This window comes from Malaclemys terrapin, chromosome 22 (assembly GCF_027887155.1).
Source record: "Malaclemys terrapin pileata isolate rMalTer1 chromosome 22, rMalTer1.hap1, whole genome shotgun sequence".
In the NCBI taxonomy this organism is placed as follows: Eukaryota; Metazoa; Chordata; order Testudines; family Emydidae; genus Malaclemys; species Malaclemys terrapin.
Window position 1 is genome coordinate 8,551,284 of NC_071526.1, and position 25,969 is coordinate 8,577,252.

At 52.6% G+C, this 25,969-nt stretch overlaps 1 protein-coding gene across 1 annotated transcript in view; it reads left to right on the plus strand.

Moving 5' to 3' along the window:
- ASAP3 (ArfGAP with SH3 domain, ankyrin repeat and PH domain 3) overlaps positions 1–25,969 on the plus strand; it is a 66,922-nt gene that overhangs the window by 31,193 nt on the left and 9,760 nt on the right. Inside the window, exons 7-21 of the mRNA XM_054011968.1 lie at positions 4,220–4,305; positions 5,512–5,587; positions 6,204–6,290; positions 7,147–7,256; positions 8,608–8,677; positions 9,869–9,956; positions 12,560–12,608; positions 13,487–13,674; positions 14,126–14,259; positions 14,711–14,805; positions 15,742–15,922; positions 19,228–19,313; positions 20,319–20,434; positions 24,654–24,721; positions 25,059–25,166. Of these exons, the coding sequence (XP_053867943.1) occupies positions 4,220–4,305; positions 5,512–5,587; positions 6,204–6,290; positions 7,147–7,256; positions 8,608–8,677; positions 9,869–9,956; positions 12,560–12,608; positions 13,487–13,674; positions 14,126–14,259; positions 14,711–14,805; positions 15,742–15,922; positions 19,228–19,313; positions 20,319–20,434; positions 24,654–24,721; positions 25,059–25,166 (1,542 nt within the window). The remainder of the gene's footprint in view (positions 1–4,219; positions 4,306–5,511; positions 5,588–6,203; positions 6,291–7,146; positions 7,257–8,607; positions 8,678–9,868; positions 9,957–12,559; positions 12,609–13,486; positions 13,675–14,125; positions 14,260–14,710; positions 14,806–15,741; positions 15,923–19,227; positions 19,314–20,318; positions 20,435–24,653; positions 24,722–25,058; positions 25,167–25,969) is intronic.

Below are 25,969 nucleotides of genomic sequence, written 5' to 3' on the forward strand. Positions count from 1 at the left end.
TGTGCCCGCCCTGCCTTGCCTGTAGCCAGCCCACTGGCTATAATTCGTGTCCCTCCCCTGGGTCCCAGCCATGGGGACCTGGCAGCAGGGGGCGCTAGGAAAACAGGCCGGGGGCGTGAACGGGGAGGTTCCCATCTCGCCCTCCTCCCAACCATCAGCCCTGCTGCTGGGGCCTCCCTCCCCCCCACCTCCACCCCCTTGGCCTAAGTGCTGGAGCCTCCCACCCTGGCCACGGGTTAGGGAGCCTCACAGCTTCCCGTCTGAGGATGGAGCCCCTGGGCCCTGGCCTGCCCTTCCCAGTGGAATACTGCTCTTGGCTTGAGCAGGGTCGGGATCAGCAGGTGCTGGGGAGGTTTGGGGGGATTGAGGGGAGAAACAGGGTGGGATATTGCCCATAGCTGGGCCTTACTCAATCTCTCCGACACGTGAAACTTCCTCCTGCAGCTGCCCCTCTCCCTGCCCCCCAGTGGTCTCCAGCCAGCGCTAGGAGCCTGCCTTGACCTTCCGCTGTTTAACCCCTTTAGAGCTGGCGTGTGTCTCGAGGGTTAATGCCAGCCCCATCTCGCTCTGGGTGCGGAGTGCCAGCTCCGCTTGAGTTGCTACCGTTGCCTTTACCTTGCAAAGCCCATCGCAAGCTGAGTTGCTTCCCGTTCGCTTTGTCCCACAGCAGGGACTGTTTACAAGGGGGGAAAAAAAAAATCTCGTTGGGGCCAGACCCTCCCCAGAACCCTGGGCCAGGTGTTGGACCGTGGCACCTTGCGCGTCTCTCTGGGAAGATGTCCTGCGTAGCCATGGCCAACAGGCTGTGTCCCAGCTGTTCCGGTATCTGCAAAGCTGGAGTTAGTGCTGCTACCGGCTAGCTCGGCATCTCCGGAGCCGCTCGCACGGCCCAGGGCCACGTTTGTGCTCACGCTTGTGAAGCTCGCACAAATGCAGTTGTGCCCTATTTCGGGGGGCATGTGTGGATCTGTCGTTTTGCATGTCCTGGCCAGTCTGTGAGAGAAACCAGAAATCGGGTGAGAGCGAGAGCTTCCTGCTCCAGCCGGGGTGGAAGAGCCAGGGGAAATCCCAGGAGTGATGTACCGAGAGGGGAGGATTTCAGCCTTGTGCAATAACACATTGCATGTCTGCATTGCCTTTCATCGGCGTTAGAAGCAAACGTTAGTGAGTCATGCCTCAAACCAGCCCTGCCAGCTAGGGGATCGTGCTTATCCCCGTCTAACAGCTGAGCAAACCAGGTTACACAGCAAGTAAGCGGTGGAATCCAGGATTCCTGCTGCCTAGTCCCCTGCTTTAACCACTAGTCAGTATTGCCCTCCTGGAAACAAGAAAGGAACCCAGGAGTCCTGACTTCCCATTCCCTGCTCCAACCACTAGAGCCACGCCCCTCCTAGCACTGGGAGTAGCACACTGCCTCTCCCATCCCTCCCCATCCACTAGACAACATCTTCACTCGGGACAGGTCTGAAGAAAACTGCCGCCGGGAGAAGGGTCCATGATTAGCGTTTGCACCTGGAGTGGGTCCCCAAGGACCTTCAGCCGCCGTAGCCAGAACTGAGTGTCCGGCTGTGGCTTAGCAGAGTGGGCTGCCCGTGGGGCCAGCTCCTGGCAGGGCTGGAGAGCGGAGGGGAGGATCCCGCGAGCTGCTGATGGGGGCGAGGGGAGAGTTAAAGACCCATGGAGCGGCAGCAGCTTGCCTTCCTTGTTGTGGTTTTGGGCTACGTGGACGGGCTGGAGCTCTGGGGGGTGAGCCAGGGACTGAGTCATCCCTTTGAATAGCTTCACTGTTAAATAAATAACAGCACATGGAAACACTCAGTGTTCGCAGTGTGGCCGTAGGGAGGGGCTCTGTTCCAGGGGCGGCAGTGGAAAAAGAGAGAAGATGCGTGCACGGGATCTTGTGTGTGTTCCCCCGTGTGCCTGCTGTGCTACATTAGGGCTATTTGATTTCTCCCTCGGCTCAGTGCTCAGTTCTATCCCTGGGCGGGTTTATGTTCCCCTCAGCTCTGTAGATTGGTCTATCTCATACCCTTGGGAGCACCAAAACCCCAACGTAGTCCAAGGAATCTCCACTGCCGGTCAGCTGTACAGGGTCTATGACACGCAGCTGGGCAGTCCCCATTCCAGTCTGAACCTCTACATGGCTTTTCTGGCCAGTAATTTATAAGCCAGCGAGGCCAAACGTTCCAGTGTTGGCCGCCAGTTTGCTCAGGGGGTGGATTGAGAGCACTAGGCCGGGAACCATGGTACCCGTGCCCTTCTCCAGGCTCCTGCTTTCATCAAAGAATTCATTTAACCTCACAAGGCAGGGAAGTATCATTTCTGCTTTGTGGAGGGGGAAACTGAGGTACGGAGAGATGATGTGATTTGCCCAAGGTCTCCCAGGAAATCGGTAGCAGAGCCAAGAATAGAGTCTTCCCCCCCTCCCCTCCGGAGTCCTGCCTCCTCTTGCTCTAACCACTAGACACCCTCCCTTCTCAGAGCCAGAAATAGAACTCAGGAGTCCCAATCTTCTCCTCTGACCACTCCACAGCAGTACCTCCGGTTAAAGCTATAGTCCCTCTTTATCTCTCGCTCACCCCCACCCTACCTCGAACAAAGGCTCTATATAGCTCTGCTCTGGCCTATTACACCAATCCTCCATGCTCCTTTTCTGGGCTCGCGACTCATTTCTCCAGCTGTGCTCCTGGCAAGGAAGGAGAAATAAAAATCTCCCCGCCCTTGCCCGGCTGTAATGCTCTACTGTGCAGCCGTCTGGGAGACGGTATAAAAAGAGAACCCAGCGCGTCACACAACGCTTTCCCCCTGGCCTCCTCGCGCTCCTTGCCTCCAAAATACACAGACACAGGATCTTCCTAATGAGAGCCACGTTAACCCCTTTGCTGCTGCCTTGTCTTCCAGGGGCGTGAACCAAGCCCAGTGCTGGCTTTGCCGTTGCAACACTGCGCTACTTAGAAAAAGGCCAGTGAAACCCAAGAGCTCTGCTGGATTCTAAAAAGGATTGAACATTTATATGGACAATGAGACCATCCAGAGTGTGATGAGGATTTAAATCCTCATGCTTCAGGCATAGGCCAACTTCTAACTAATCAGGGTCAGGAAGAAACCTCCCTTGGGGGCCAGGTTATTCATGATCTACATGGTTTCTTGCTCCTCCTTCTGATGCTGCTGGTGCTAGTCACGGTTGGAGACAGGATATTGGGTTAAATGGACCCCGGTTTGATCCACTGTGGCCATCTCTATGAGAAAATAAAATTGGAGTGGAAGAAATTAATCATCAGCCCAATTCTGAGAGCCACTGGCAGCTGCGTTAGCTGAAAAGGAGAGAAAATGGGATTGTGCCCTTCTCTTTGCTTTTGCATGAAGAAGACCTAAAAGTTCTTGGTTTTTTACACAAACAAACTCTCTCTCTCTGGATGACTGAAAAACTCTTAGGTTAATGCCACTCCAGCTACTATACAAGTACAACCTGATTAATTGAGAGGAAGGGTAATATTTTTAGGTGGACTGTTTTAAAATTGTATTGGTTTTGGTTAACGTAGTATTTAATTCAAAACTTAACAAACACTTGGGAGAAAAGCTCTCGTTGTTAAAATCCCCGGGACCCAATCCTTGACCTTTGGGTGCTGAGAGCGCTCCCAATCCACATCTTTGGGTTTTCCAAGGGATCTTCAGAGACATAGGTTGTAACTTGACCTGCTAAAATTGAGTTAAATGTGCTAACGCTACACTAGGAAAAGCAATTATGTTTAGGATGGGCTTATCGAGCCCATGTTAGGGAAACACAACCACTTTTTGTAGCTGAGACCAAGTTTTAGAGGCAGCTGTAGTGGATCGCGAACTGATCTGCAAAATGATTGTGATCGCTTTCACGGTGCGTGACACCACTGATCTGGCTGGGCAAAGACTAGTTTAACTGGCTTCTTTTTCATCTGGCTCTCAGAGGGTTTCCACCGGAGATGGGACCTGAACCAAAACGCTCTGGATTCGGGGGTAAGTTCACACCCAAATCTGGATCTGAACTTTGCAGTTCAGGTTCATCTAGAGGTGTCACCATTTCCAGACCTGAATCTGACCACTAAAGAAATGGCCATATGGCAAAAAGGAGGCTTGGACTTCTGAAAAATCTGGCATCTTCCAGTTCTTTCCTCTGAGCTAGTCCAACATTTGAGGAGTCCCTCAACGACATCCTAACTTGGTGTCTCTTCTCCCTCTCTAGTACCTGCTGAAAGCTAACGAGAGCCAGACGAAGCAAGGTCCGGACTTCTTGCAGAGCCTGATCAAGTTTTTCCATGCGCAACATAAGTAGGTACCGCCCCACTCGGCACATCCTGTGAGATGATGATGTCACTTCCTGGAGCAGAACTCTAGACTTGCCAGTTTTCCCTCATTTGCTTAACTCCCAGTAGCTCTGAGTGGTCGCTAGAGAGAAACGAATCCGCATGGAGTTTAAGCACATGCTTTTGCTGAATATGGGAGACATTAAGCATGTGCTTAAGGGCCACAGAAAAGGGTATTTTACTGGTACTATGTCCAGTGACTGGTTATTTTGTTTAGTGTCACTAGTCCATTACTAAAGTATTCTCTCTCCACAGAGAGAAGTTACCCTAATAGCAGTTAGTTTCATTAATGTGTAATATTTTAATATTAATTGCATTAATTCCAAACTAATTTTTGTATTGCATTAATGATACTTGGAAGAGCACTCTTCATCTGAGGATCTCAGTGTGATCCTCCATTTTACAGATAGGGAAACAGAGGCACAGTGAGTAGACATGCCCAAGGCCACACAGTAGTTCAGTGGCAGAGCTGGGAGTAGAATCCCTGGCAGCTGACCTCTAGACCCTGTCCCTGTCTCTAGTGGAGGCTGCTTCAGAATAATATAGGAGATGAGCCTGTCATATAGAACTTGCATCCAGTCCTGGATTTCAAACATCCCCAAATTTGGAGGTGTTCAGCTCTGGGGCTCTGGTTTTAGCCCACATCTGTGCCAGATTCTGGAGTCACTCCACAACTAGGCTCGAATAACCGAGTGGAGTTTGATCCTATATGTTTTGCAGGGGGATGAAGCCCTGAATGATGAGAGGTGAGAGGCTTGGCCTCAGCCCCTCATGCTGGCTGATTGTAATGAGAGGGGAGTGATCTGGTGATCCATTACAGGGAAGGGGAGGAGCTGCCCATTCTGCCGCTGGGAAGCACATTGGGCGCATAACAAGCTTAAACCCCAGCTGCTATAGGCACAACGTGAGAGTGACCATTGGGTTTGGAGGTGGGCTGTGGATTCTGAATCCCCTCTCCTTCAGGCCATCAGGCAGAGTGACCCTGGCTCGTTGGGAACCTTAGCATGACCTTGATTGATGGTGTTCTTGGTGTGCGCTGGCTCAGAGGGCCAGCATGGGAAGTCCCGAGTGCCAACAGCAGGTTTCTTGTAGCTGGTTGTGAAGGACCTGGCCATGATTGATTGAATGGTGTTGCAATGCCTTTGGATGACTTTTTTTTTTTTTCTCTCAGTTTCTTCCAAGATGGCTGGAAGGCTGCACAGAATCTTTACCCTTTCATTGAGAAACTCGCCGCATCTTTACATGCAGTAAGTGTTCAGTCAGGGATCAGGCCCTTTACTTTGTTCCCTACAGCGGACTCCAAGGGATCTATGAACTTTCAAGAGACGACACACTGGAGTCCAGCTACCTTTCCAAAAAGGTGGTGTGGGTGGCCCTATGAATCAGAGTAGTGAGCCTTACTGAAGTACTAGGAAACCTGGATGAAGTGGTAACTGGAACACATTGCTAAAAGGGCCTGTAGGGGGCTAGTGCTGTATGTGCACAGTTCTTGCCGGAGCAACGTAGGGGGAATTTTTAATCATCCAAATGGATATAATACCATAGCATAAACCAGCATGACTTCTGTAGCAGAAAACCAGACCTCTCCAATCTACTATACATCTGCGAGCGTGTCTGTGAACGAGTGGATTCATGAGAACCAACTCTGCCACTGTCCCGCTTCGGAGATGGGATACCAGGTTAGATGGGTCCTCTTCTGATCCAACCTGGCAGTTCCTATGTTCTTGCCCTACTTTAGAGAGATGACCCCCTCTTCCCCCCCACACACACTCTGCTCCCCCTGTTGTTGAAGGCAGAGAGGCTTATGATGGCAGTAACATGGATGATCATATTAATGTCTTCCGCTGCTGCTTTTCTTTGCAGCTGCACCAGGCCCAGGAGGAGGAGGTGAAAGAGCTCACTCAGATCCGTGACTCCCTCCGAGGCATCCTGCAGCTGGAGAACAAAGAGGTGAGGCTCCTGGCCTATTCCTCCATGGTGCTAAGCAACGAAGGGGCCTAGCACCCTGGGAGAATAGCCAACAGAGTCGGAGCTAGGCCTCCTGATGTGTGTCCTACCCTGGATTTTCTACAGAGAGATACAGCCCTGTTACCCATGGACTTTCCTCAGGGTAGCCAGGAGCAACCAGAGTTGAGGCAGGTGGGTAGATAGAACAGGAACTGATCCAAAGCCTACTGAAATCAATGGAAGGGCTCCCTTGGCCTTCAGTGGGCCTTCCAGGGCGCCAGAGACCAAGCTGAGCTTAGCGACCTACAGAGAAGTGATGGCCAGAGCTGAAATGAACAATGGGAGGTGCCGAAGGGGGACAAGAGGAGAAGGGCTGAGGGCTCAGCATTGAGAGTGTGATGATGCCGTGTGGGAGGAGAAGAACCACGACTGGGAGCTGGTTTGCGTCGCTAGCCACCTGGGTGGTGCTACGGTGGTGGTAGGAAAGGGTCAGGAACCGAGCTGCAAGCAGCCGGAAGCTGGGTGAGGCTGGCCAGAAGGGTAAGACAAGTGTCCCCGCGGTTCCGAAGGAAAGAAGGATGGTGGGAAAGGAGAAGTTAGCGATCAAGGAGAAGGGCCCGGGAAATCAGGAAGGTGGAGTTCTAAGTGATTCTCCAAGTGGCCATAATAAAGTTGGAGGGCGTTTGGAGATGCTGAGGACAACGTAAGAGGAAGGTCTGGGGCGTTCCCTGCTGGCCCAACCCTGCAGGATCCGGCCCTGGCAGGGCAAGAGGGCCGTGACACAGCAAAGAAACACACCCTGAGGCCTATGCTTTGAATATATATATTTATTTTTTTGTTCTGTCCTTGGTGAGTTCAGGAAAACCTGCTCAGGAAGAACTCTGGCAGCGGCTACAGCATCCACCAGCACCAAGGGAACAAGCAGTACGGGACGGAAAAGTCGGGCTTTCTGTGCAAGAAAAGCGACGGGTGTGTACGAGCTGGCTCCTGCTTGCTCTCGTTTCAGATAGACTCTTTGCATGCTCGTTCAGAGCGGACGTTCTCTGGGAAGGCCGGGGGCCATAGGACGAGGCTGTTGAAGGATCAAGCAATGCAGGAATTACTGGGAGAGGTTCTTTGGTACAGGCCCCACAGGCGATCAGACCAGATGATCCGAACGGTTCCTTCTGGCCTTAAAACTATGAATCCTCGAAAGCCCCCATCTTGGCCCAGTCCACGCGCTTGCACATAGGGGACGTCCTCACAGCAGCTGGGAGGTGGACTTCCCAGCTCAGGTCGTTGTAAATGCACTAGCTCCGCTCGAGAAGCGTGGCTGCGTTGGCATGGGCGAGCTACCCAAGCACCATCCCACCCAACCCCTTGGGTATGGAGTCGGGCAGCTAGCACAAGCTACCAGCCGTCACAGCCACGCTGCTATTGTTAGTCACTTGCTTGAGCAGAGCTAGTGCGTGTGCACCCGTTAGAAATTACGCTGGCCAGCTGCTGTGTGAACGTACCTGTAGCTGGGATCCTTTGGAGTGGAAAGGAAAAAAACTGGAACGAGGGGGCTGGATGGTTGGTGGGTTGATAAGATATGGAGCCTGGGACAGGACTCTGGTTTGCAGGTAGCCCAGCTCAGGGGTGACCCCTCCTGTTGCCAGCTGATGTCTATTAGGAGTCAGGGTTGAAATGATTCGGTGCCGTCCATCCATTTGCTAGCAGATAGGTGCCCACATCCCACACGAGTCCTCCCCAAGCCTGGCACTAATTGCTACCCACATTGGGAGCCTCAGCAGAGAGGCCAGCGCCTGATGGAGATGAGCTGTTCCAAGATGTGGTCCTTGCAGCGCAGGACTGGTAAGGAAGCCTACGCTGGAAGCATCTCTCCTGGACTTCAGTCTCCAGGGTTACCAACCTGGCGCCAAATTCCCTTTGATAAGGAGGAAGGCCCGTTCTATGGGCATAGCAAGACGCTTCCTAATGGGCGCAGCACTGTGCCAAGGAGAAGGAAGTTTTTCACCTGTGCACAATGGGCCAACAGTTGGTGTAGGACATGCCTCAGGCACTGAGGCAGGAAGGCGTGCGTCAGGATTAAGGGAAGGGATGAGGCACTCAGAGCGAAAGGAAACTGTGGACTGAGAAGACGGGGCAGTCAGGGGGTTTGAGCAGGGGTATTTCTCCATCGGGTGAGTTAAAGGAAGTGCTATGTTCACCCAGGAAGTGATACTCCCCACTAAAGCCCATCAGCGAGATGAGCCATGGGGGTCACCAGGGCTGTGGGAGAAGCTGGGTATCAGGGGTACAAAGTGGACCCTCACTCCCTTCTCTCTGCCTGACCTAGAATCCGGAAAGTGTGGCAGAAGAGGAAGTGTGGCGTGAAGTATGGCTGCCTCACCATCTCGCACAGCACGGTAAGGCCGGGTGCTGGTGCATGGATGGGGCTTGGGTTCGGGCTACCCTGGAGCCGTCTCAACAAGGGATTGTTTATGGGTATGGAGCTGTAGGTTAAATCCATTCAAGCCTGTTTGGTGAACTGCACCTCCTATGAATGGGTCTGCGGACATCCATCCAAATCGCAGCCCGAGAGCATGTGCTACTGATGGTAACCTTTTAGTTTAAACTAAAGGATCAGTCCGCATCTCTTCATCCCCTGCTCCTCATGTGTCTCTCAGCGGGAAGGGGAGCTGCCAGTTTGTTATCTCAAAATGGCATACAGAGCTGTGCAAAGGTCGACTGCTTTGTTTCCTAGGGGTCCATCTGGCCCCTGAATCTGCATCCTCCACATGCAAGTCCATAACTCTGCCAAGGTTTGCTTAGAACTCTGGCGCATTAAACTTTTGGTAAACCCCACCCAGGCTTGGGATTTGTAAAGCAACCCCAAACTGGGTGGGTCATAACCACTTCATCTTACATAAACAAATGAGACGGAGAGAGAACATGCTGGAGAAGGTTTTCTATGACCTTTTCAGGTAGGGAGCATAAGGGATACCTTGAGGTTCCAGACTAGACAATTGGTAGACACTTCAGGTAGAAAGAATGGCTGCCCTCTAGAGGAAGAGGGAGTAAAATGCAGCTTAAAAACTGCCTTGGCTTGGATTCTTCTGCAAAAGAAGATTCAGCAAGATTCTAAGAGGGCCTGGGAATTTCTGTAGATAACAAGAATATCCAGAGTTGGCAGAGTTAATGCTGTCCCGAATGCTGGAAAACCTCGTGCTCTTCTGTAATGCCTTTTCATCAGTAGATGAGCTGCTTATCCCTGTTCTACATATGGGGGAAACTGAGGAACAGAGAGGGGGCAGTAGTGACTTCTCCAGCATCAGCCAGCAGGCCAGTGGCAGAGCTGGGAACAGAAGCCGGGTGTCCTGAGTCCCACTAGTGTGCTACCACTAGGCTGTACTGCCCCTCCCATCTTGGACTATTAGAGATAGATGATCCCACATCTCTCTAATGTCGGGTTCTTGCATCTGGTGCCGGTCACTGCTGGAGACTAGATGAAGCCTGGGTCTGATCCTGCCTGACACTGGCTGTGTTCCTAAACAGCGGCTGGCAGTCCTGGCTCACTTCCCTTCCCATTTCACCTGCCCGCTCTCCTCCTCTCCCAGATCAACCGGCCTCCCGTGAAGCTGAACCTGCTGACCTGCCAAGTGAGACCTCACCCGGAGGAAAAGAAGTGCTTCGACCTTGTGACACGTGAGTAGGGGAATGTGAGAGCGCCCTGATTCCAGATTTGGAAAGGTATTTAGTAGGGCTGTCAAGCGATTTTAAAAAGATTAATTGCGCGATTAAACACTAATAGAACACCATTTATTTAAACATTTGTGGAGGTTTTTCTACATTTTCAAATATATTGATTTCAATTACAACGCAGAACACAAAGTGTACAGTGCTCACTTTATTTCTGATTACAAATATTTGACTGTAAAAATAAATAAATAAATAACAGATTTTTCAGTTCACTTGCTTACAAGTACTGTAGTGCGATCTCTTTATCATGAAAATTGAACTTACAAATGTAGAATTATGTACAAAAAAATAACCATTCAAAAATAAAACAATGTCAAACTTTAGAGCCTACAAGTCCACTCGGTCCTACTTCTTGGTCAGCCAATCGCTCAGACAAACAAGTTTTGTTTACATTTGCAGGAGACAATGCTGCCCGCTTCTTGTTCACAATGTCACCTGAAAGTGAGAACAGTTTTAGCCGGTGTCGCAAGATATTTACATGCCAGATGAGTTAGATTGATATGTCCCTTCATGCTTCAACCACCATTCCAGAGGACCTGCGTCCATGCTGATGACAGGTTCTGCTCAATAACAATCCAAAGCAGTGTGTGGACCAACGCATGTTCATTTTCATCTTCTAAGTGAGAGGTTGATTTTCTTTTTTGGTGATTCGGGTTCTGTAGTTTCTGCATCGGAGTGTTGCTCTTTTAAGACTTCTGAAAGCAGGCTCCACACCTCGTCCCTCTCAGATTTTGGAAGGCACTTCAGATTCTTAAACCTTGGGTGGAGTGCTGTAGCTATTTTTAGAAATCTCACATTGGTACCTTCTTTGCATTTTGTCAAAGCTGCGGTGAAAGTGTTCATAAATCAAACGTGTGCTGGGTCATCACCCGAGGCTGCTATAACATGAAATATATGGCAGAATGTGGGTAAAACAGAGCCAGAGACATACAATTCTCCCCCAAGGAATTCAGTCACAAATTTAATTAACGCATTATTTTTTTAATGAGTGTCTTCAGCCTGGAAGCATGTCCTCTGGAATGGTGGCTGAAACATGAAGGGGCATACGAATGTTTAGCATATCTGGCACGTAAATACCTTGCAATGCCGGCTACAAAAGTCCCAGGCGAATGTCTGTTCTCACTTGCAGGTGACATTGTAAACAAGAAGCAGGCAGCATTATCTCCCGTAAATGTAAATAAACTTGTTTGTCTGAGCGATTGGCTGAACAAGAAGTAGGACTGTGTGGACTTGTAGGCTCTAAAGTTTTGTGGTGGTTTGTTTTTGAGGGCAGTTACATAACAAAAAAAAAAAATCTACCTTTGTAAGTTGCACCTTCACGATAAAGAGATTGCACTTCAGTACTTGTATGAGGTGAATTGAAAATTACTATTTCTTTTATCACTTTTACAGTGCAAATATTTGTAATAAAAAATATCAAGTGAGCACTGTACACTTTGCATTCTGTGTTGTTGTAATAGAAATCAATATATTTGAAAATGTAGAAAAACATCCAAAATATTTAATACATTTCAATTGGTATTCTGTTGTTTAACAGTGCGATTAAAACCGTGATTGATTGTTTTGAGTTAATCGTGTGAGTTAACGGCGATTCATTGACAGCTCTAGTATTTAGGCATTGCTTGCACTCAGCACTGCAAGGCCTGGCTGACTTAGGAGCCAAAATCCCAAGTGCCTAAATCCCTTTTGAAAATGCACGTAGGCTCCTAAGTCAGTTAGGCCTTGCGGTGCTGAGCACAACAACACCTAAATATCTTTACAAATGTGGGCCTCGGTATCTCATGCTCTCGAGGTCCAGGATAGGACATTGCATCTGCTCTCCAATTCTGAGCTCTCCCCGTTTTTGGGTCTTGTAACTCGATCTCTCTGGCTAGGACCCCCGCTCCCCGAGCAGTACCTGGTTATCAGAGTTATCCTGTAAAGAGAACAGGGAAGGTGTATTTTTAACTGGGGTGCAAACTCAGAGATGGCCATCGCAGGCTAGAGGCAGGACTAGCGTAACTGAGCTCTGTGCAAAGTTCTCCCAGCTCTGAAATGGCCTTCGTTCCTCACCTACATCCCAGCTATTCTGATTCTGATCTAGTTGTGGACTGGTCCTGCTTTGAGCAGGGGGTTGGACTAGATGACCTCCTGAGGTCCCTTCCAACCCTGTATATTCTCGGATTCTGCTCACCCACAGCTCTACCAATGCATCTCAGCCCTCCTGAGATATAGATACCCTTCTCCCTCCTCCTGCCCCTTTTTTTAATTCCAGGCCTCCTCCAAGTGGAGGGTGCTTATCATAGGATCCTTAAGTAATGAGTGTAAATGTCCCCTGTGGAGTGAGGTGAGATCTACCATGACACTTGTGGTCCAAGGCTGGATTTGAACCAGGTCTCCAGAAGTACAAGTCAAAAGCTTTATTTCACAATGCTGCATAGATCGTCCTGCTAAAATTATCCAGCCTCTTGAAGCAGCTGGCTTTGTGCTTCTGACTTGGCCAGAGATCATGGGCTTTCCCAGATATTGAAAGCATCCCTTTCACCTGTCCCCTCTCCCCCTCCTTGCAGATAACCGGACGTACCACTTCCAGGCTGAGGATGAACAAGAGTGTGTTGTGTAAGTGACAGCAACCGTCCTCTCCGCCCATCCTTCCCTTTCCCTGAGTGGGAATGGCTACTGGCCTTGCAGGAGAGAACAGGACCGCTGCCTCCTCTGCATATGCAAATGTGGAGGAACAGGCCCCGCCCATTTGAGATCCAGCAGACTCTGCATTGGCTGGCATCAGGATTGGGGCTCTGAGACATAATTGAGCAGTCGGGCTTCTGCCCACAGAGCAGGGGGGCACAGATGTGCGAGCCAGAACGTTGCACTGAGTTTGGGGGCCCCTTTCACCACTGCAGAATACAGGGCCCTCCATTCCCATGGCAGGATGATCTGCTTTGTAGGTTCGCATCCTGTGCCTGCTGTCTGGCTCCTGGGGCCCACAGAGGTGGTGAGTGCCACGTGTGAAGACACTGTGCTTGGCCCCTGCAGGTCGGGAGCACCTTGCGTCCTCACTCTGCAGTGTGGAGGCAGCGGGGTCTAGTGGGTAGCGCAGCGGCCTGGGAGTCAGGAGACCTGGGTTCTGTTCCTGGCCCTGCCACTGGCCTGCTGGGTAACCTTGGGCAAGTTACTTTCCCTGCTCTGTGCCTCAGTTTCCCCCGTATGAAAGGCAGATAATGATACTGTCCTGCTTCGCAAGGCGCTTTGAGATCTGCTGAGGAACTAGGCTATATATGAGCTCAGGATTGTTGTTTGTTATTATGGTGCCCTCTGTGCTCAAGATAGGAGCTTAGTGCAGAGGCAGGGCCCTGTTACCCACCGTACTGTTTCTCTAGCCTAGAAAGTCTTTTTGTTTCTCTTCCTCCCGTGATCCCTCCCTCGGTTTCCATTCCACTTGTCCCTCGCTGTGGGGTCCCTGTCTGAAGTCTCCCCTCTTCCCCCTCCCTGGCCAGCTGGGTGTCCGTGCTCCAGAACAGCAAGGATGAAGCTCTCAGCAACGCCTTCAAGGGTGACCCGAGCGGCTGTGCGGCCTCCGCCGGGGGCGTGACAGACGCTGGCCTGCAGGAGCTCACCAAGCTGGTCATTGGCGAGGTGAAGGGCATGCCAGGCAACAAGCAGTGCTGTGACTGCGGGGCCCCAGGTAGGTCGGTGATGGGGGGACTCTGACGCTGTTGCAAGGGGCAGCCTCGGAGCGTGCATGGGCCTGGTGCCCTTAGCCTGGCACTGGTCACATCACTGGCATTGTGAGCTTCGCTTTGCCTTGTGGCTTTAACCTGTGGCTGGCTCCGACCGGGATGCACACGCCGTCTCTGTGGTCTAGTTGGACACGGCATGAGCCTGTGAGCATTCACACCCGGCTGTTGTTGGAAGCTGGATGCCAGCCGGGAGGGGTGGCGATCCTGGGACAAGGCCGGAGGTGAGGGATTTCTCCAGTGATGCCATAGGGAGATCTGGGTAGAAAAGGACTAAGCGGCCGACCTGCAACGGGCCAGGAGGTGCCAGAGTGCAGGGGTCAGGCAGGGATGCGGGGAAGGATGTGCCGCCGGGGGGCTGTCACAATCGCTCACTGGGCCTGTACTGCTTCCTTGCAGATCCCACGTGGCTCTCCATCAACCTGGGCATCCTGACGTGTATTGAGTGCTCGGGCATTCACCGGGAGCTGGGGGTGCACTATTCCCGCATACAGTCCCTGACCCTGGACGTTCTCAGCACCTCCGAACTGCTGGTAAGCGGCTCCTGTGCGTAAGGGACCTCCAGCTCCTTCCTCCTCTTTTCCGCTTCTCCTTAATGCTCCGTCCCCTTCATCAGAGCCCCAGATTCACAGGCGTGGCCATGAAAGCTAAGCCTCGCGCAGCCCAGCTCGTGAGCCGGTCTGTTCTGTGACACTCCGACTAGATTTCAAAGGTTCCCATCGTTCTAGAGGGCAGAGATCTTGCAAGGTCCTCTCTCAAATTCTCCTGACTCCGGCCCTGAAATGTGGCTTGGCCTCAACCCGTCTCTAGTGAAGGACGGATGTATCCGTTATAGTTTTTCTTTAGCTTCTTTCTCTTGGCGTTTCTCCTTTCTCCGGGGTGTGACGCAAACCGCTACTAACCGGCGGGCAAGTCAAGCCACGGGGCTCCCAGGCACAGAAGCACCTGTGCTTATGGGGCTGGTTTTCCCCCTCTCGTTCGTAGCTGGCGGTCAGTATCGGAAATGCCCGGTTTAACGAAATCATGGAGGCCACGCTGCCGGCGCAGGGGAATCTGAAGCCTTCGTCAAGCAGCGATATGTGAGTAAGACACGGGGGAGCGAGCTCATGAGGGGGTGTGTGTCAGGCCCAGACCTGCTCGCTCTCATGGGCTCGCTTGGGAGGAGGGTGGAGGTGGCACCTTCCTCTAGGTGGGGCAGGGCAACCCATAGGTCACCTAGTGTGCTAGCATTTGGGGGGCGGCATTTCGGGTCCTTAGGCAGCGGCCGGATCTTTGGCCGCCCCGGTTGTTGTTGGCATTTAGGCGGAGGGAGCTGGGGGAGGGCCGCCTGCAGCAAGTAACGGGGGGAGGGGGGCAGCACGCAGGGAAACCGCTCCCCGCCCCAGCTTACCTCTGCTCCACTTCCTCCCCTGAGCACGCCGCCCCGCTCTGCTTCTCTTCCTCCCAGGCTTGCGGCGCCAAACAGCTGATTGGCGCCGCAAGCCTGGGAGGTGGGAGAAGTGGAGCAGTGACAGCGTGCTTGGGGAGGAGGCGGAGCAGAGGTGAGCTGGGGCGGGGAGCTGCCGCACGGCTCCCTGAGCCAGGGGGAGCTGCTGCGGGTGGGGGGGGGAGGCCTCAGGGCGGAGGGGGGGAGCTGCTGCCGGAGGGGAGGGGGTGCAAGGTGGAAGTTTTGCCTAGGGCACAAAACATCCTTGCACGCTCCCTGAGGTGGGGCCATCAGCAAATAGCTTCTCCAAACCCTACCTGCTGTCTCATCCCTTGTCCGGAGGTGTATTTCCTACTCTTGCTTTGCCCCTGTGCTCCCTGTCCAAAATTTACCAGCCCGAGGAGTCAGTCCAGAGGTGACGGTCTCTCTCTAGCAGTGCTGCAGGGCCAGCCACGCCTTTCCTTTCTGGTGGGGGGAGAGAGATCTGTTTGGACCGGCGTGCTGACTTCGTCTCAGCTCAGGAATCTGCAGCAAGGCTGGGTGGGTGGGTGTGACCTCGCTGACCCTGCTCCCTCCCTCCCGCCCGCAGGAGCGCCAGGAAAGAATATATCGTGGCCAAATACATGGAGCGCAAGTATGTCCAGAAAGCCGGCAGGGATGAGCCGCACCGGCTCTGGGAAGCCATTCGCAACCGGGATCTCTTTGCCTTGTTACAAGCCTTTGCGGAGGGGCACGAACTAGCAAAACCCCTGGCTAGCCCCGACAGCCAGGTGAGCATTGCTTGCATGTCTGGATCCGTCTCTTGTCTTGTACTTGGATTATCAGCCGTCCGGGGCAGAAGCCATCAGTGACCATGTTTGTTCTGCGTTTGCCCAACACATTGGGGGCCTGGTCCATGCCTTGGGCTCCTAGGTGCTACGGTTATGCAAACCATAAATGGTGCTGGCTGGCAGCGCCATCCTGCAAGGGGTCACTCTCACCGCACTGGCTGAGTTCTACAATCAGTGAGATTCATGCTTGACGCCAGCTGTGACCCCATCTCCATGCTGCGGTGCGGCTCACAGACCCTGCCAGCTAAACCCTGTTGCTGCAGCGCTGGCTTAGCTGAGTTTCATAGCGTCTCAGGCTAAAAGGGACCCTCTGATCGTCTAGTCTGACCTCCTGTATATCGCAAGCCATTAAATATGGCCCAGACGCCCCTGTGTTAAGCCCAAAGCATTTCAGTCCTCAGGAAACTAAACTGGTGCATGCCACAGGCAGAGAACAGGAGAGACCAAGGTGCCACCAATACCCAAGGCCCCTGCAATGGCAGGGAACTGGTCAGGTTAAGACGGGCGGGCAAACTTTTTGGCCTGATGGCCACATCGTGTTTGTATGGAGGCTGTGCCTCCCCAAACAGCCATGTGTGGCCCAGCCCCCGCCCCCTTTCTGATGCCCCCTGACAGCCCCCCCAGGACCCCTGCCCCATCCACCCCTCCTCTCATTCCTGACTGCCCCCCAGGGACCTCTGCCCCTATTCAACCTCCCTGTTCCTCGCCCCCTGACCACCACCCTGCCCCCTATCCACACCCCCACCCCCTGACCACCACCCCAAACTCCCCTGCTCTCTATCCAACCCCCTCTGCTCCCTGCCCCCTTACCGCGCTGCCTGGAGCACCGGTAGCTGGCGGCAATACAGCCGCACCCCTCCAGAGCACCAGGACAGGCAACCACGCCGCCTAGCTGGAGCCAGCCAGTGCGCAGCACAGGGCACCGGGTAAGGCCCCGTCTCTGCAGCTGCACTGCCCGGCAAGAGCTCACAGCCCCGCCGCCCAGAGCATTGCGCCGGCGGTGCAGTGAGCTGAGGCTGCGGGGAGGGGGGAACAGCAGGGGAGGGGCCGGGGGCTAGCTTCCCGGGCCAGGAGCTCAGGGGCCGAGCAGGAGGGTCATTGAAAGGTGAAACAGGTTCTTCTAACTTCCGCCCAAGGATCCCCAAGTACTTCTTCTGCCATGTATTAGCCATTTCTGTTGGGGCCTGCTGTGTGCTTGGGGCTTTCCAAACACGTGCAAAGGGACAGGCTCTGCCCCGAGGGGGTCAGAGGCTGAGAATGGACAAACAGACAGGTTAGGGGACAGGAAACAGTTCTGTTGTTGACTCTTATACAAGTCAATTAGGTTCACTATAAGCAACACAGCAGAAGTGGGCCTGAAATGTGGACGGGAGAGGGGCCTTGCAGGTGAGCTGGGGATCGAGAGTCCCATCACAAACGGGGCTGCTGGGGGGGTGAGTTCCTGCCTACGTAGCATTGTGAAGAAGTGACGTGCGAATGCTGATGTTCTTGGTTTGATCTGAGCATTCGAGCCGGTGGGAAAATGGGCTTTGGAAAATGTTGACTAAAGGGGGGGGGAAAATCATGTTGTTTTGAAATTTTCCATTGTAAAGTTCAATTGTTTGGTGGGGGGAAAAATTGAAAACTGAAATTTTGATTCTGAAATGCTGCCGTGGTGCCTCATGGGAGTTGTACTTTGAGTGCCTCCTGCTCCCATTCTCCTCCATAGGCTGGGCTCCCTGCTCAGGCTCCGTTCTCCCATGATGCATCATGGGCCTATCTCATAGCAAGTGGAGGCAGTTGCACCATGGCCGGGGACTCTGATGATGCATCATGGGATATGTAGTTCAGCTGGGAAACCTGGCTTATAGAGGAGAACGATGACCTAAAGAAACCAGACTAACATTCCCAAGAGGCACCGCAGCAGGCTGTCTGAACTGAAATCTTCACTTTTTCGAGCATTTGGCTTGTGTGATGAAATATTGAAAATTTTCTCTTGAAAACAGACACTTTTCAGGGGAAATTTTCATTTTCTCAGTATCCAATTTTCCGCTGATAAATGGTTTCAATGGAAAATTTTCCACCAGCCCTTCTGAGCAGCTCACAGCTGAGACGGCCCGGGCAGGATTTCCTTTGGATCCTGCTGTCTAGGGTTACCATATTTAAAAAATAAAAAAAAAGGACACTCCACAGGGCCCTGGACCCGCCCCTTTCCCACCCCTGGCCCTGCCACAACTCCGCCCATTCCCCGCCCCTTCCCCAAAGTCCCAGCCCTAACTCCCCCTCCTCCCTCCCAGCCAGGCGAAAAGGGCTGCCCCAGCGCTACCGGCTTCATGGTTTGCCGGGCAGCCCCCAGACCCTGTGCCCCTGGCCGGCGCTTCCCCAGCGCAGCTGGAGCCCAGGAGGGGAAGTGCCCAGCCGGGGGCGCAGGGTCTGGAGGCTGCCCAGCAAACCGTGAAGCCGGTAGCGCTCGGGCTTCGGGCAGCCCCCTTGCCTCCGGACCCTGTGCCCCCAGCCGGGCACTTCCCCTCCCGGGCTCCGGCTGCTGTGCTCCTCCCCTGACTCTTCGGCTCTGTTTAAGAGCTGAGCTGCCCGAGCGCTCCAGCTTCGGGCAGCCCCCTTGCCTCCAGACCCCAGCCGCCAGAGCAGAGCAGCTGGAGCCCGGGAGGGGAAGTACCCGGCCGGTATTTTCCCAGACATGTTCGGCTTTTTGGCAATTCCCCCCCCCCCCGGACGGGGGTTTGATTACCAAAAAGCCGGACATGTCCGGGAAAAAACGGACGTATGGTAACCCTACTGCTGTCCCTTGCCTCGGCAGTTGATGCTAAGCGACACCAGATGTTCCTCCTCATCTCTGGGGTTGAGGACACGTCTTCTGCAGGGTTCTCAGGAGATGAGTGGCCATCAAACCCACAACCCCTACTGGGACGCTGCCCGATCAGGGCTCAAAGAAGAATTAGATAAGTTCATGGAGGATCTATTCTTCATTAGCTAAAATGGTCAGGGATGCAACCCCATGCTCTGGATGTCCCTAGCCTCTGACTGCATGAAACTGGGAGCGGATGATGGGATGGATCACTTGATGATTGCCTGTTTTGTTCATTCCCTCTGAGGCACCTGGCGTTGGCCACTGTAAGAAGACAGGATACTGGGCTAGATGGACCCAGTATGGCCGTTCTTATGTTCTCTTGTGAGCTGAATGTGCCATGCCAAGCTGCGCTGTAGTGGAGAGAGGGTTAATGTTGCTTCTCCTCCCCCTGTGACAGGACCAGGGTGAGTTGGCTCTTCACCTGGCTGTGCGTTATGCAGACAAGTCCTCCCTCCCGCTGGTGGACTTCATCATTCAGAATGGGTAAGCCTCACCCACGGAGGAGGGCAGGTGACAGGCGGCAGGCTGACATCCATAGCATCTTGGGCTGGGAACATGTCAGGTCTCATAAGTTAAGCAGGTGCAGGCCTGGTCAACACTGGGAGGGGAGGCTCCACACAAAAAATCCATGTGATTTAGAGCTCTCCTGCCTGGGAGACCCACTGTGCTGCTGGAGGTGTATTCTCCACTGGGTTCAGGCCTTCATCACCTGCATTTGAAGGCAGTTAATCAGAAAGCTGGTGGGATTTGCAGCTGACCCTAACATGGGAGGAATTGCAAGGACAGAGGATTAATGCAAAAGTACCAAGGGAGGTTAGAAATTGGGGCAGAAAATAAGAGATTTGATTTAGAACAAATCACGGGGGGAGGGACTAATCCAAAAGGCAGATGATAATGCAGGGAAGGGGGAGATCTCTAGAAACTGGGGGTGGTGGAAGAGAGACCTGTCATAAGGTCTATCCAGTAAGCTGTCCACTGGCCTGTGTAATTATGGGCTGGCTCCATGGCCGTATTCTACAATGGAGCACAGAGGTAATTGCTCTTCATGTGACCCCAGCTGGAATTCCGTGCTCCTCGTTCTCAGCATGAGAAGGCTGAAGCCGGACTAGAAGGAATTTGGAGAACAACGATGTTGTCAGGAACTGGGGAGGGAGAAGGACTCTCTTGACATAGTTCCCCTGTGTGGGAACAAAAATCTCACTGCTGTTGACTGGCAGCGCACCTTTCATACACGGATCTCAGTGTCCCTGATTCTCCCATCCCCCATAAGAGGCAGGTCAGGAGCCTTCTCCCCATTTTAGAGATGGGGAAACTGAGGCACAGAGTGGGGAAGTGATGTACTCAAGTTCAAGCGGGTCAGTGGCAGGGCTGGGAATAGAACCCACATCTCCTGACTCCCAGACCCCCAACTAGACAGCGCTGTCTCTCTGGTGGGAGATGTTCTTTGCTGCTGCCTGCGTCTTCAACTGCCTTTGCCTGACTGTGCAGGGGGAACGTGGACAAGGCAACTCCGGATGGGAACACGGCTCTGCACTACAGTGCTCAGTACAACCAGCCCAACTGCCTCAAGCTGCTGCTGAAAGGGAAAGCTGCCATAAACACAGGTAGGGAACGTGGGGTAGACGGGGCAAGGAGCGCAGCCAGAGGGAGGTTGGGGGGGAAGCCATGCGATGCTCCAGCCCTATGGAATTGTGGTGGGAGGAGGGAAATCGGAACAGATTTTAAAATGGGGCTATCTGGATTGCTCCGAAAAATGTTATGGAAGAACAAAGGGGCCGGGGCCAGCCGGTGTCTAGCTCTCTGTCCTAGGTCCTTATCTGACTCCCATTACTGTTGTATCTGAGAGTGTCAAAATCTGTAATGTATTTGTCCTCATAACAGCTCTGTGAGGTAGGGGAAGTCCTGGTATTCTAATTTACAGGTGGGGAAACTGAGGCACAGAGCAGGGAAATGACTTGCCCAAGGTCTGTAGCAGAGCCGGGAATAGAACCCAGGTCTCCCAAGTCCCAGGCTAATGCCTTAACCACTAGATCATCCTTCCTCTGTCTCTTGTCTTAATACACATTCCACCCTGCAGGGAGACTGGAAAAACTACAAAGATTATCTTGTGCTTAACACAGCACCTTCCATCGGAGGGTCTTCATGCACCTTATTAACTAAGGAATACAGTGCACAGGGAGGAGATAAGTAGCATTATCTCTGTGATACAAATGGGGAAACTGAGGCACAGAGCAGGTCCATGGCAGAATAGAACTTGGGTCTCTTGACTCCATGTCCAGTGCCCTATCCACTACAATGATTCCTCGTTTTTATTCTAACAGGTTATGCATAATCCTTCTCTACACATTAGAACCAGGTCAAACTGGTTTTGTGTGTGTAATAGAGACGCTAACCCATATTTACCACCTAGTCACAACCAGTTTTGGAACATTTCTTAGTTTTTAAACTTTTAATTGACTTAAATCACTGTAAAACCTTTAAAGGCTATTATGCAGTGATCGGTCTTGTATTGTGGTGTTCTGAATTTAATAGGACTCTTTTCAATCAATTCCTCATTTAATTTCAGCACTGGTCTAATGTCATTATTCCCAATTCAGTCACTTAGCATTTAGTTAATGCCACTTTTACAATACCTTGCACTTCATTCAATATTGTCGACTTAGAAACATTTACGGAGTTTTGCTGTTCCCCTTCAGCGTCACTTTTTTATTTTGGTTTCTTTTTTAATCATTGATTAGACTAGAGGTTAATGACCGAGCGGCTTGCTTTGTGGAGTGTGTGTATTTGGTGAGTTGTAATATATGGCTGTGTCTTCACTTCACAGTTAGCTGCGGCTTTTTCCTTGGGTGTTATCTCTCTCTCTCTCTCTCTCTCTCTCTCTCACACACACACACACACACACACACACACACACACACACACACACACACACACACACACCCCTCTGACCTCAGTATGCTTTAAACCCAGGCTCTCTGGCCCACCTGGGGGTGGGTTAGCCCAGGCACTCCTTTCCCTCAGGCTGGAAGGGTAACCTTCCCACTTTGCAATATGGATGCAGGCTAACCCCCTGGAGTGCTAAGAGTCCTCCAATGCCTTCCCACAATTGCCCCCATGTGCCTAGAAGGGCAGACAAGTTCTCCCACAGTTCCCAGGGAAAGAATGGTAGAGCGGCTCAGCTTACTGCAGGATAAAGAACCATGGGATGTGCTCCCAGAAGTCGCAGGTTGCGTCTACACTGCAAAGAATACCCTCGCACCAACCAATCTGAGACTGGCTCAACTGACTCGGCGCTCATGCTATGGGGCTAAAGATAGCAGTGTAGACGTTCCCACTCGGGCTGGAGTCCAGGCTCGGAGACCCTCCCCCCTTAGAATCATAGACTATCAGGATTGGAAGGGGCTTCAGGAGGTCATCTAATCCAACCCCCTGCTCAAAGCAGGGCCAATCCCTAGACAGATATTTACCCCAGATCCCTAAATGGCCCCCTCAAGGATTGAACTCACAACCTTGGGTTTAGCAGGCCAATGCACAAACCACTGAGCTATCCCTCCCTTGCTGGGTCCTCTCAGAGCTCGAACCCTAATGTCTACACTGTGATTTTTATAGCCCCATGGGCCTGAGTCAGTTGACCCGGGCCAGCCACGGCCAGGCCATGGGCCTTGTATTGCAGTGAAGATGTACCCGGTAACTCGGGCAGGGCTTTGCAGTGAGGCTGCTCACACCCCAGGTTAAGCTAGCCCGGGTGCTGATCACCTGCGTTAACTCTGAAGTGAAGACTTTGTGTGAGTGAGGGAGACATGCACTAAAATTGGTCTACCTGCACTTGTTGTACTGGTTTAATACTATTAGGGATATGATATTTGTAGGGACATAATTAGACCAGTACAACCCCTAGCATGGTGATACTGGTATAGAGGTGCCTTATGCCGGTCCAGCTTATCCCCCTTCTTGTAGAGGACCAGTATGATCGCATCTGTACAGGTATAAGTGCGTCCACACTATGAGGCTTGTCCTGCTTTAAATATACTGGACTAGCTAAAATTGTGTATATCAACAAGTCCCGAAGTTGGGCCTATCCAGAATTCTGGTACCCGCTGAACTATTTCAGATTGGGGTATGATTTTTTTTTTTTTTAACCAAAATAGCCCAATTGATCCAACTCTTCGTGTGAACGCAGTTATATCAGTATCCCAGTGCCGTTACACCGGTATAGCTTATTCCGATTTGGGAAGAGGAACGGCTAGGCTGGCGTGAACGCCTTTTATACCAGGATGACTGCAGCGACCACATTGCTACAGCATTATTGTCACAGAGGTACAGTTTGGGGTGTAGACAAGCCCTGATCGTATCTCGCGTGTTAGCCAGGACTCCGATGGAATGACCATACAGGAGATTCTTTAGTGAGGCTGCAGGACACAGACAGACCCTGTGGTGCTCTCTGGCGCTTTAATTTCTAGCCTGTGCTGCCTATTTCCCGCCAGACAGGGTGTTTCTAAATCCTGGCCTGGACCACCCAGCTGCGGAAGGGAATGCTGACCACACAAACATCCGTTCTCCATTTAAATTGATGTTAATAGTAAAGGATTTAAACAGTATCGTGGCGATTTGTGTGAACGTGTGAGAATAGGGGAAAATGTTTACATGGGAGGTGGGTCTGAGCCATGAAGTTCAGATCCAGAGACGTAGTTTGAGGGTCAGGGTTGCTGGAACAGGGGGAGCCAGGGGGCCATAGTCCCATCACTTTTTACCGTCTGCAAGCGATGGGGGGTGGGGGGGAGGGGAAGGTGGAGAGGAGCAAGTTGGGGGGGGGGGGGGGGCAAGGCCTGGGGAGGGGAAGGAAGAGGCAGGGCGGGGCCTTGGGGGGGAAGAGGCGGGGCCAGAGTTCGGATGCCGTTAGCGCCCTCCATTTTAGGGAGCTTCCTCCACACCTGTTGAGGGTGGGAAGGTTGCTCAGAGCTGGGGATCCGATTCTGGCCCATTCTACAGAGTCATAGAGTTTAGGGACAGAAGGGACCCCCAGATCATCTAGAGAGACGAGGCTTATTTATGGAGCTGGGCAGGAATTTTTCAGCAAAACCCCTTTTCATTGGCAAATGACAATTGGTCAAAACCAAAACGGGGCGTGGGAAAGGGACGGTTTCGATGACGTTCTTGTTTCAAAAATTTTTTTTTTGAAAGTTGAAACATCGCCTTTTATCATTTAAAACCAAATTCCGTTTTTCGGGTCCTGGTGCCTATTTTGTTCAGAAATTTAAGTTAGTTTATTGCATTTTAAAAAAAAGCAAACACCTTTTTATAAAAAGCTCGAAAGAGAATCGAAACATTTCTCTTGATCCAATCTGAAGTATTTTTTTGGATTTTCAGTCTGTGGAAATTTGAGATTTCAACCCCCCCCCCCCCCCCTTCCCCCTTGATTCGGGGTGGGGAATTTTTTTTTAACAAAATCTCAAATTCTCCTGGGACGTGAAACTCGTTTCCTGACTGGTTTTAGTTATTGACCCCAAGGCTGCGTGGAACGGAGCAGGAGCAAACTCATGCAGTTACCCACTCACTGGAGTGTGTTATGGGGGTGCAGAAGAGCTGGGCTCGGTGCAGGCTGGTTTAATCCTGCCCGCCGTCTCCGGACGACAGTCCAAGCACAGAAACGGCCCTGAGCCTGGTGGTCAGATCTGGGGCCCTCTCTGATTCAGGGAGCGGTGGCTCAATGGGGCTTTGGTGCTCACTGATCTGCGTTGGGCATCCCTTTGTGCTGGGGGGGCGAGAGCGAGGGGTGCTCTTGCAGGAGGGGCCCTGGTAACTCATCCCTGGCCTCCTCTGCAGTGAATGCAGCAAGCGAGACGGCCCTGGACGTAGCAAGGAGGCACAAACACCTCGAGTGCGAAGAGCTGGTAGGTCGAGCGCTTTGTGTTCACGGTAACGTAGGCCGGTTGCTGCGGGGGGAGGGGGAAGGGGATCTGCTGTCGGGGTGGGGAACAGGTGCTTGGGACGGGGCAAGGATGGAGGTGGGCAGAATGTGGGGTAAGGTCCTTTCCCGGGCTGGAGATGGGAGGAAGCAGGGTCCCTGCTGTCGAGCCTGGATGACTCCTGCCACGGGGCAGAGAAGGGAGGCAAGTTTGGGGGTACTGTGCCGTGGGGGAGGGATGGGTCGGGGGCATGCAGGATGGGAGAGGATCAGGGCTCTGCCGAGGAGCTGAATCTTCCCCTCGCACCCCAAATTTCTGGCAGCTTGAGCAGGCACAGGCCGGGAAGCTAAACCTGCAGGTGCACTTGGAGTACAACTGGGAGGCCTCTCAGGAATACGCCTACGACAGCGAGGAGGAGCTGGAGGAGAAGGTACTGCTCTCCCGAGCAGCGTGTGCGTGCGTCCCTGGCCTCCGCCAGGCTGGGGTTCTGGGATGGGCAGAGCCCTTCCTGCCAGGCCCAGGGCCACCTCCCTACAGGGGCAAGCGGGACTCCTACCCTCGTGGCGGGTCTTGGGGTCCCCAGCAGTGAGAGTCCCTTCGTTACTCCTCTGCCTCTAGCGTGAGGGAATCTTGCTGGTGGTAACTGCCACCAGCCTCTCGAGCATTCCTCGCCGGGCACCCGAGTCCCCTTAGAAGCATTTGACTGTGACACCCAGCCCCTGACGCTGGCTACTCGCAGGAATCCCAGACGCTCTGCCCCCAGAGAGCAGGGGGCCTTAGTTTTTAACCTTAAACCACTGCCCCTGTTTCACACACGCAACGTGTAATGGAACCAAAGCAGGTTTATTTGAGAGAGAGAACGGAGATTTCCCCCCTGGAAACAAGAGCGAGTGATCGAAACAAATGGTTACCTTGCAAAACAAAATCAGCAAATGCAAACCAGGGCTTCCACTTCTTAAGAGTTCCCTTTCCTAGCAAATAAAGGAGATGTCCCCCCACCCCACAGTGCAATCTGTTGCAGAGCTGGCTGGCTTCATGGGAACCAGGATCCAAACTTTCCCAAAAACCAGCCTGGCTCTCTGGCTTGCGCACTAGCCCTGCACATTGCCACGTCAAGCCAAGAGCAGCGGAGGAACCCGGCACCTGGATGGCCGGACAAAGAGCAGCAGAAGCTAGGTTCCTTTAACATAGTGGGGAGGTGATTATGCTGAGCACCTACCTGATGGGCACCAA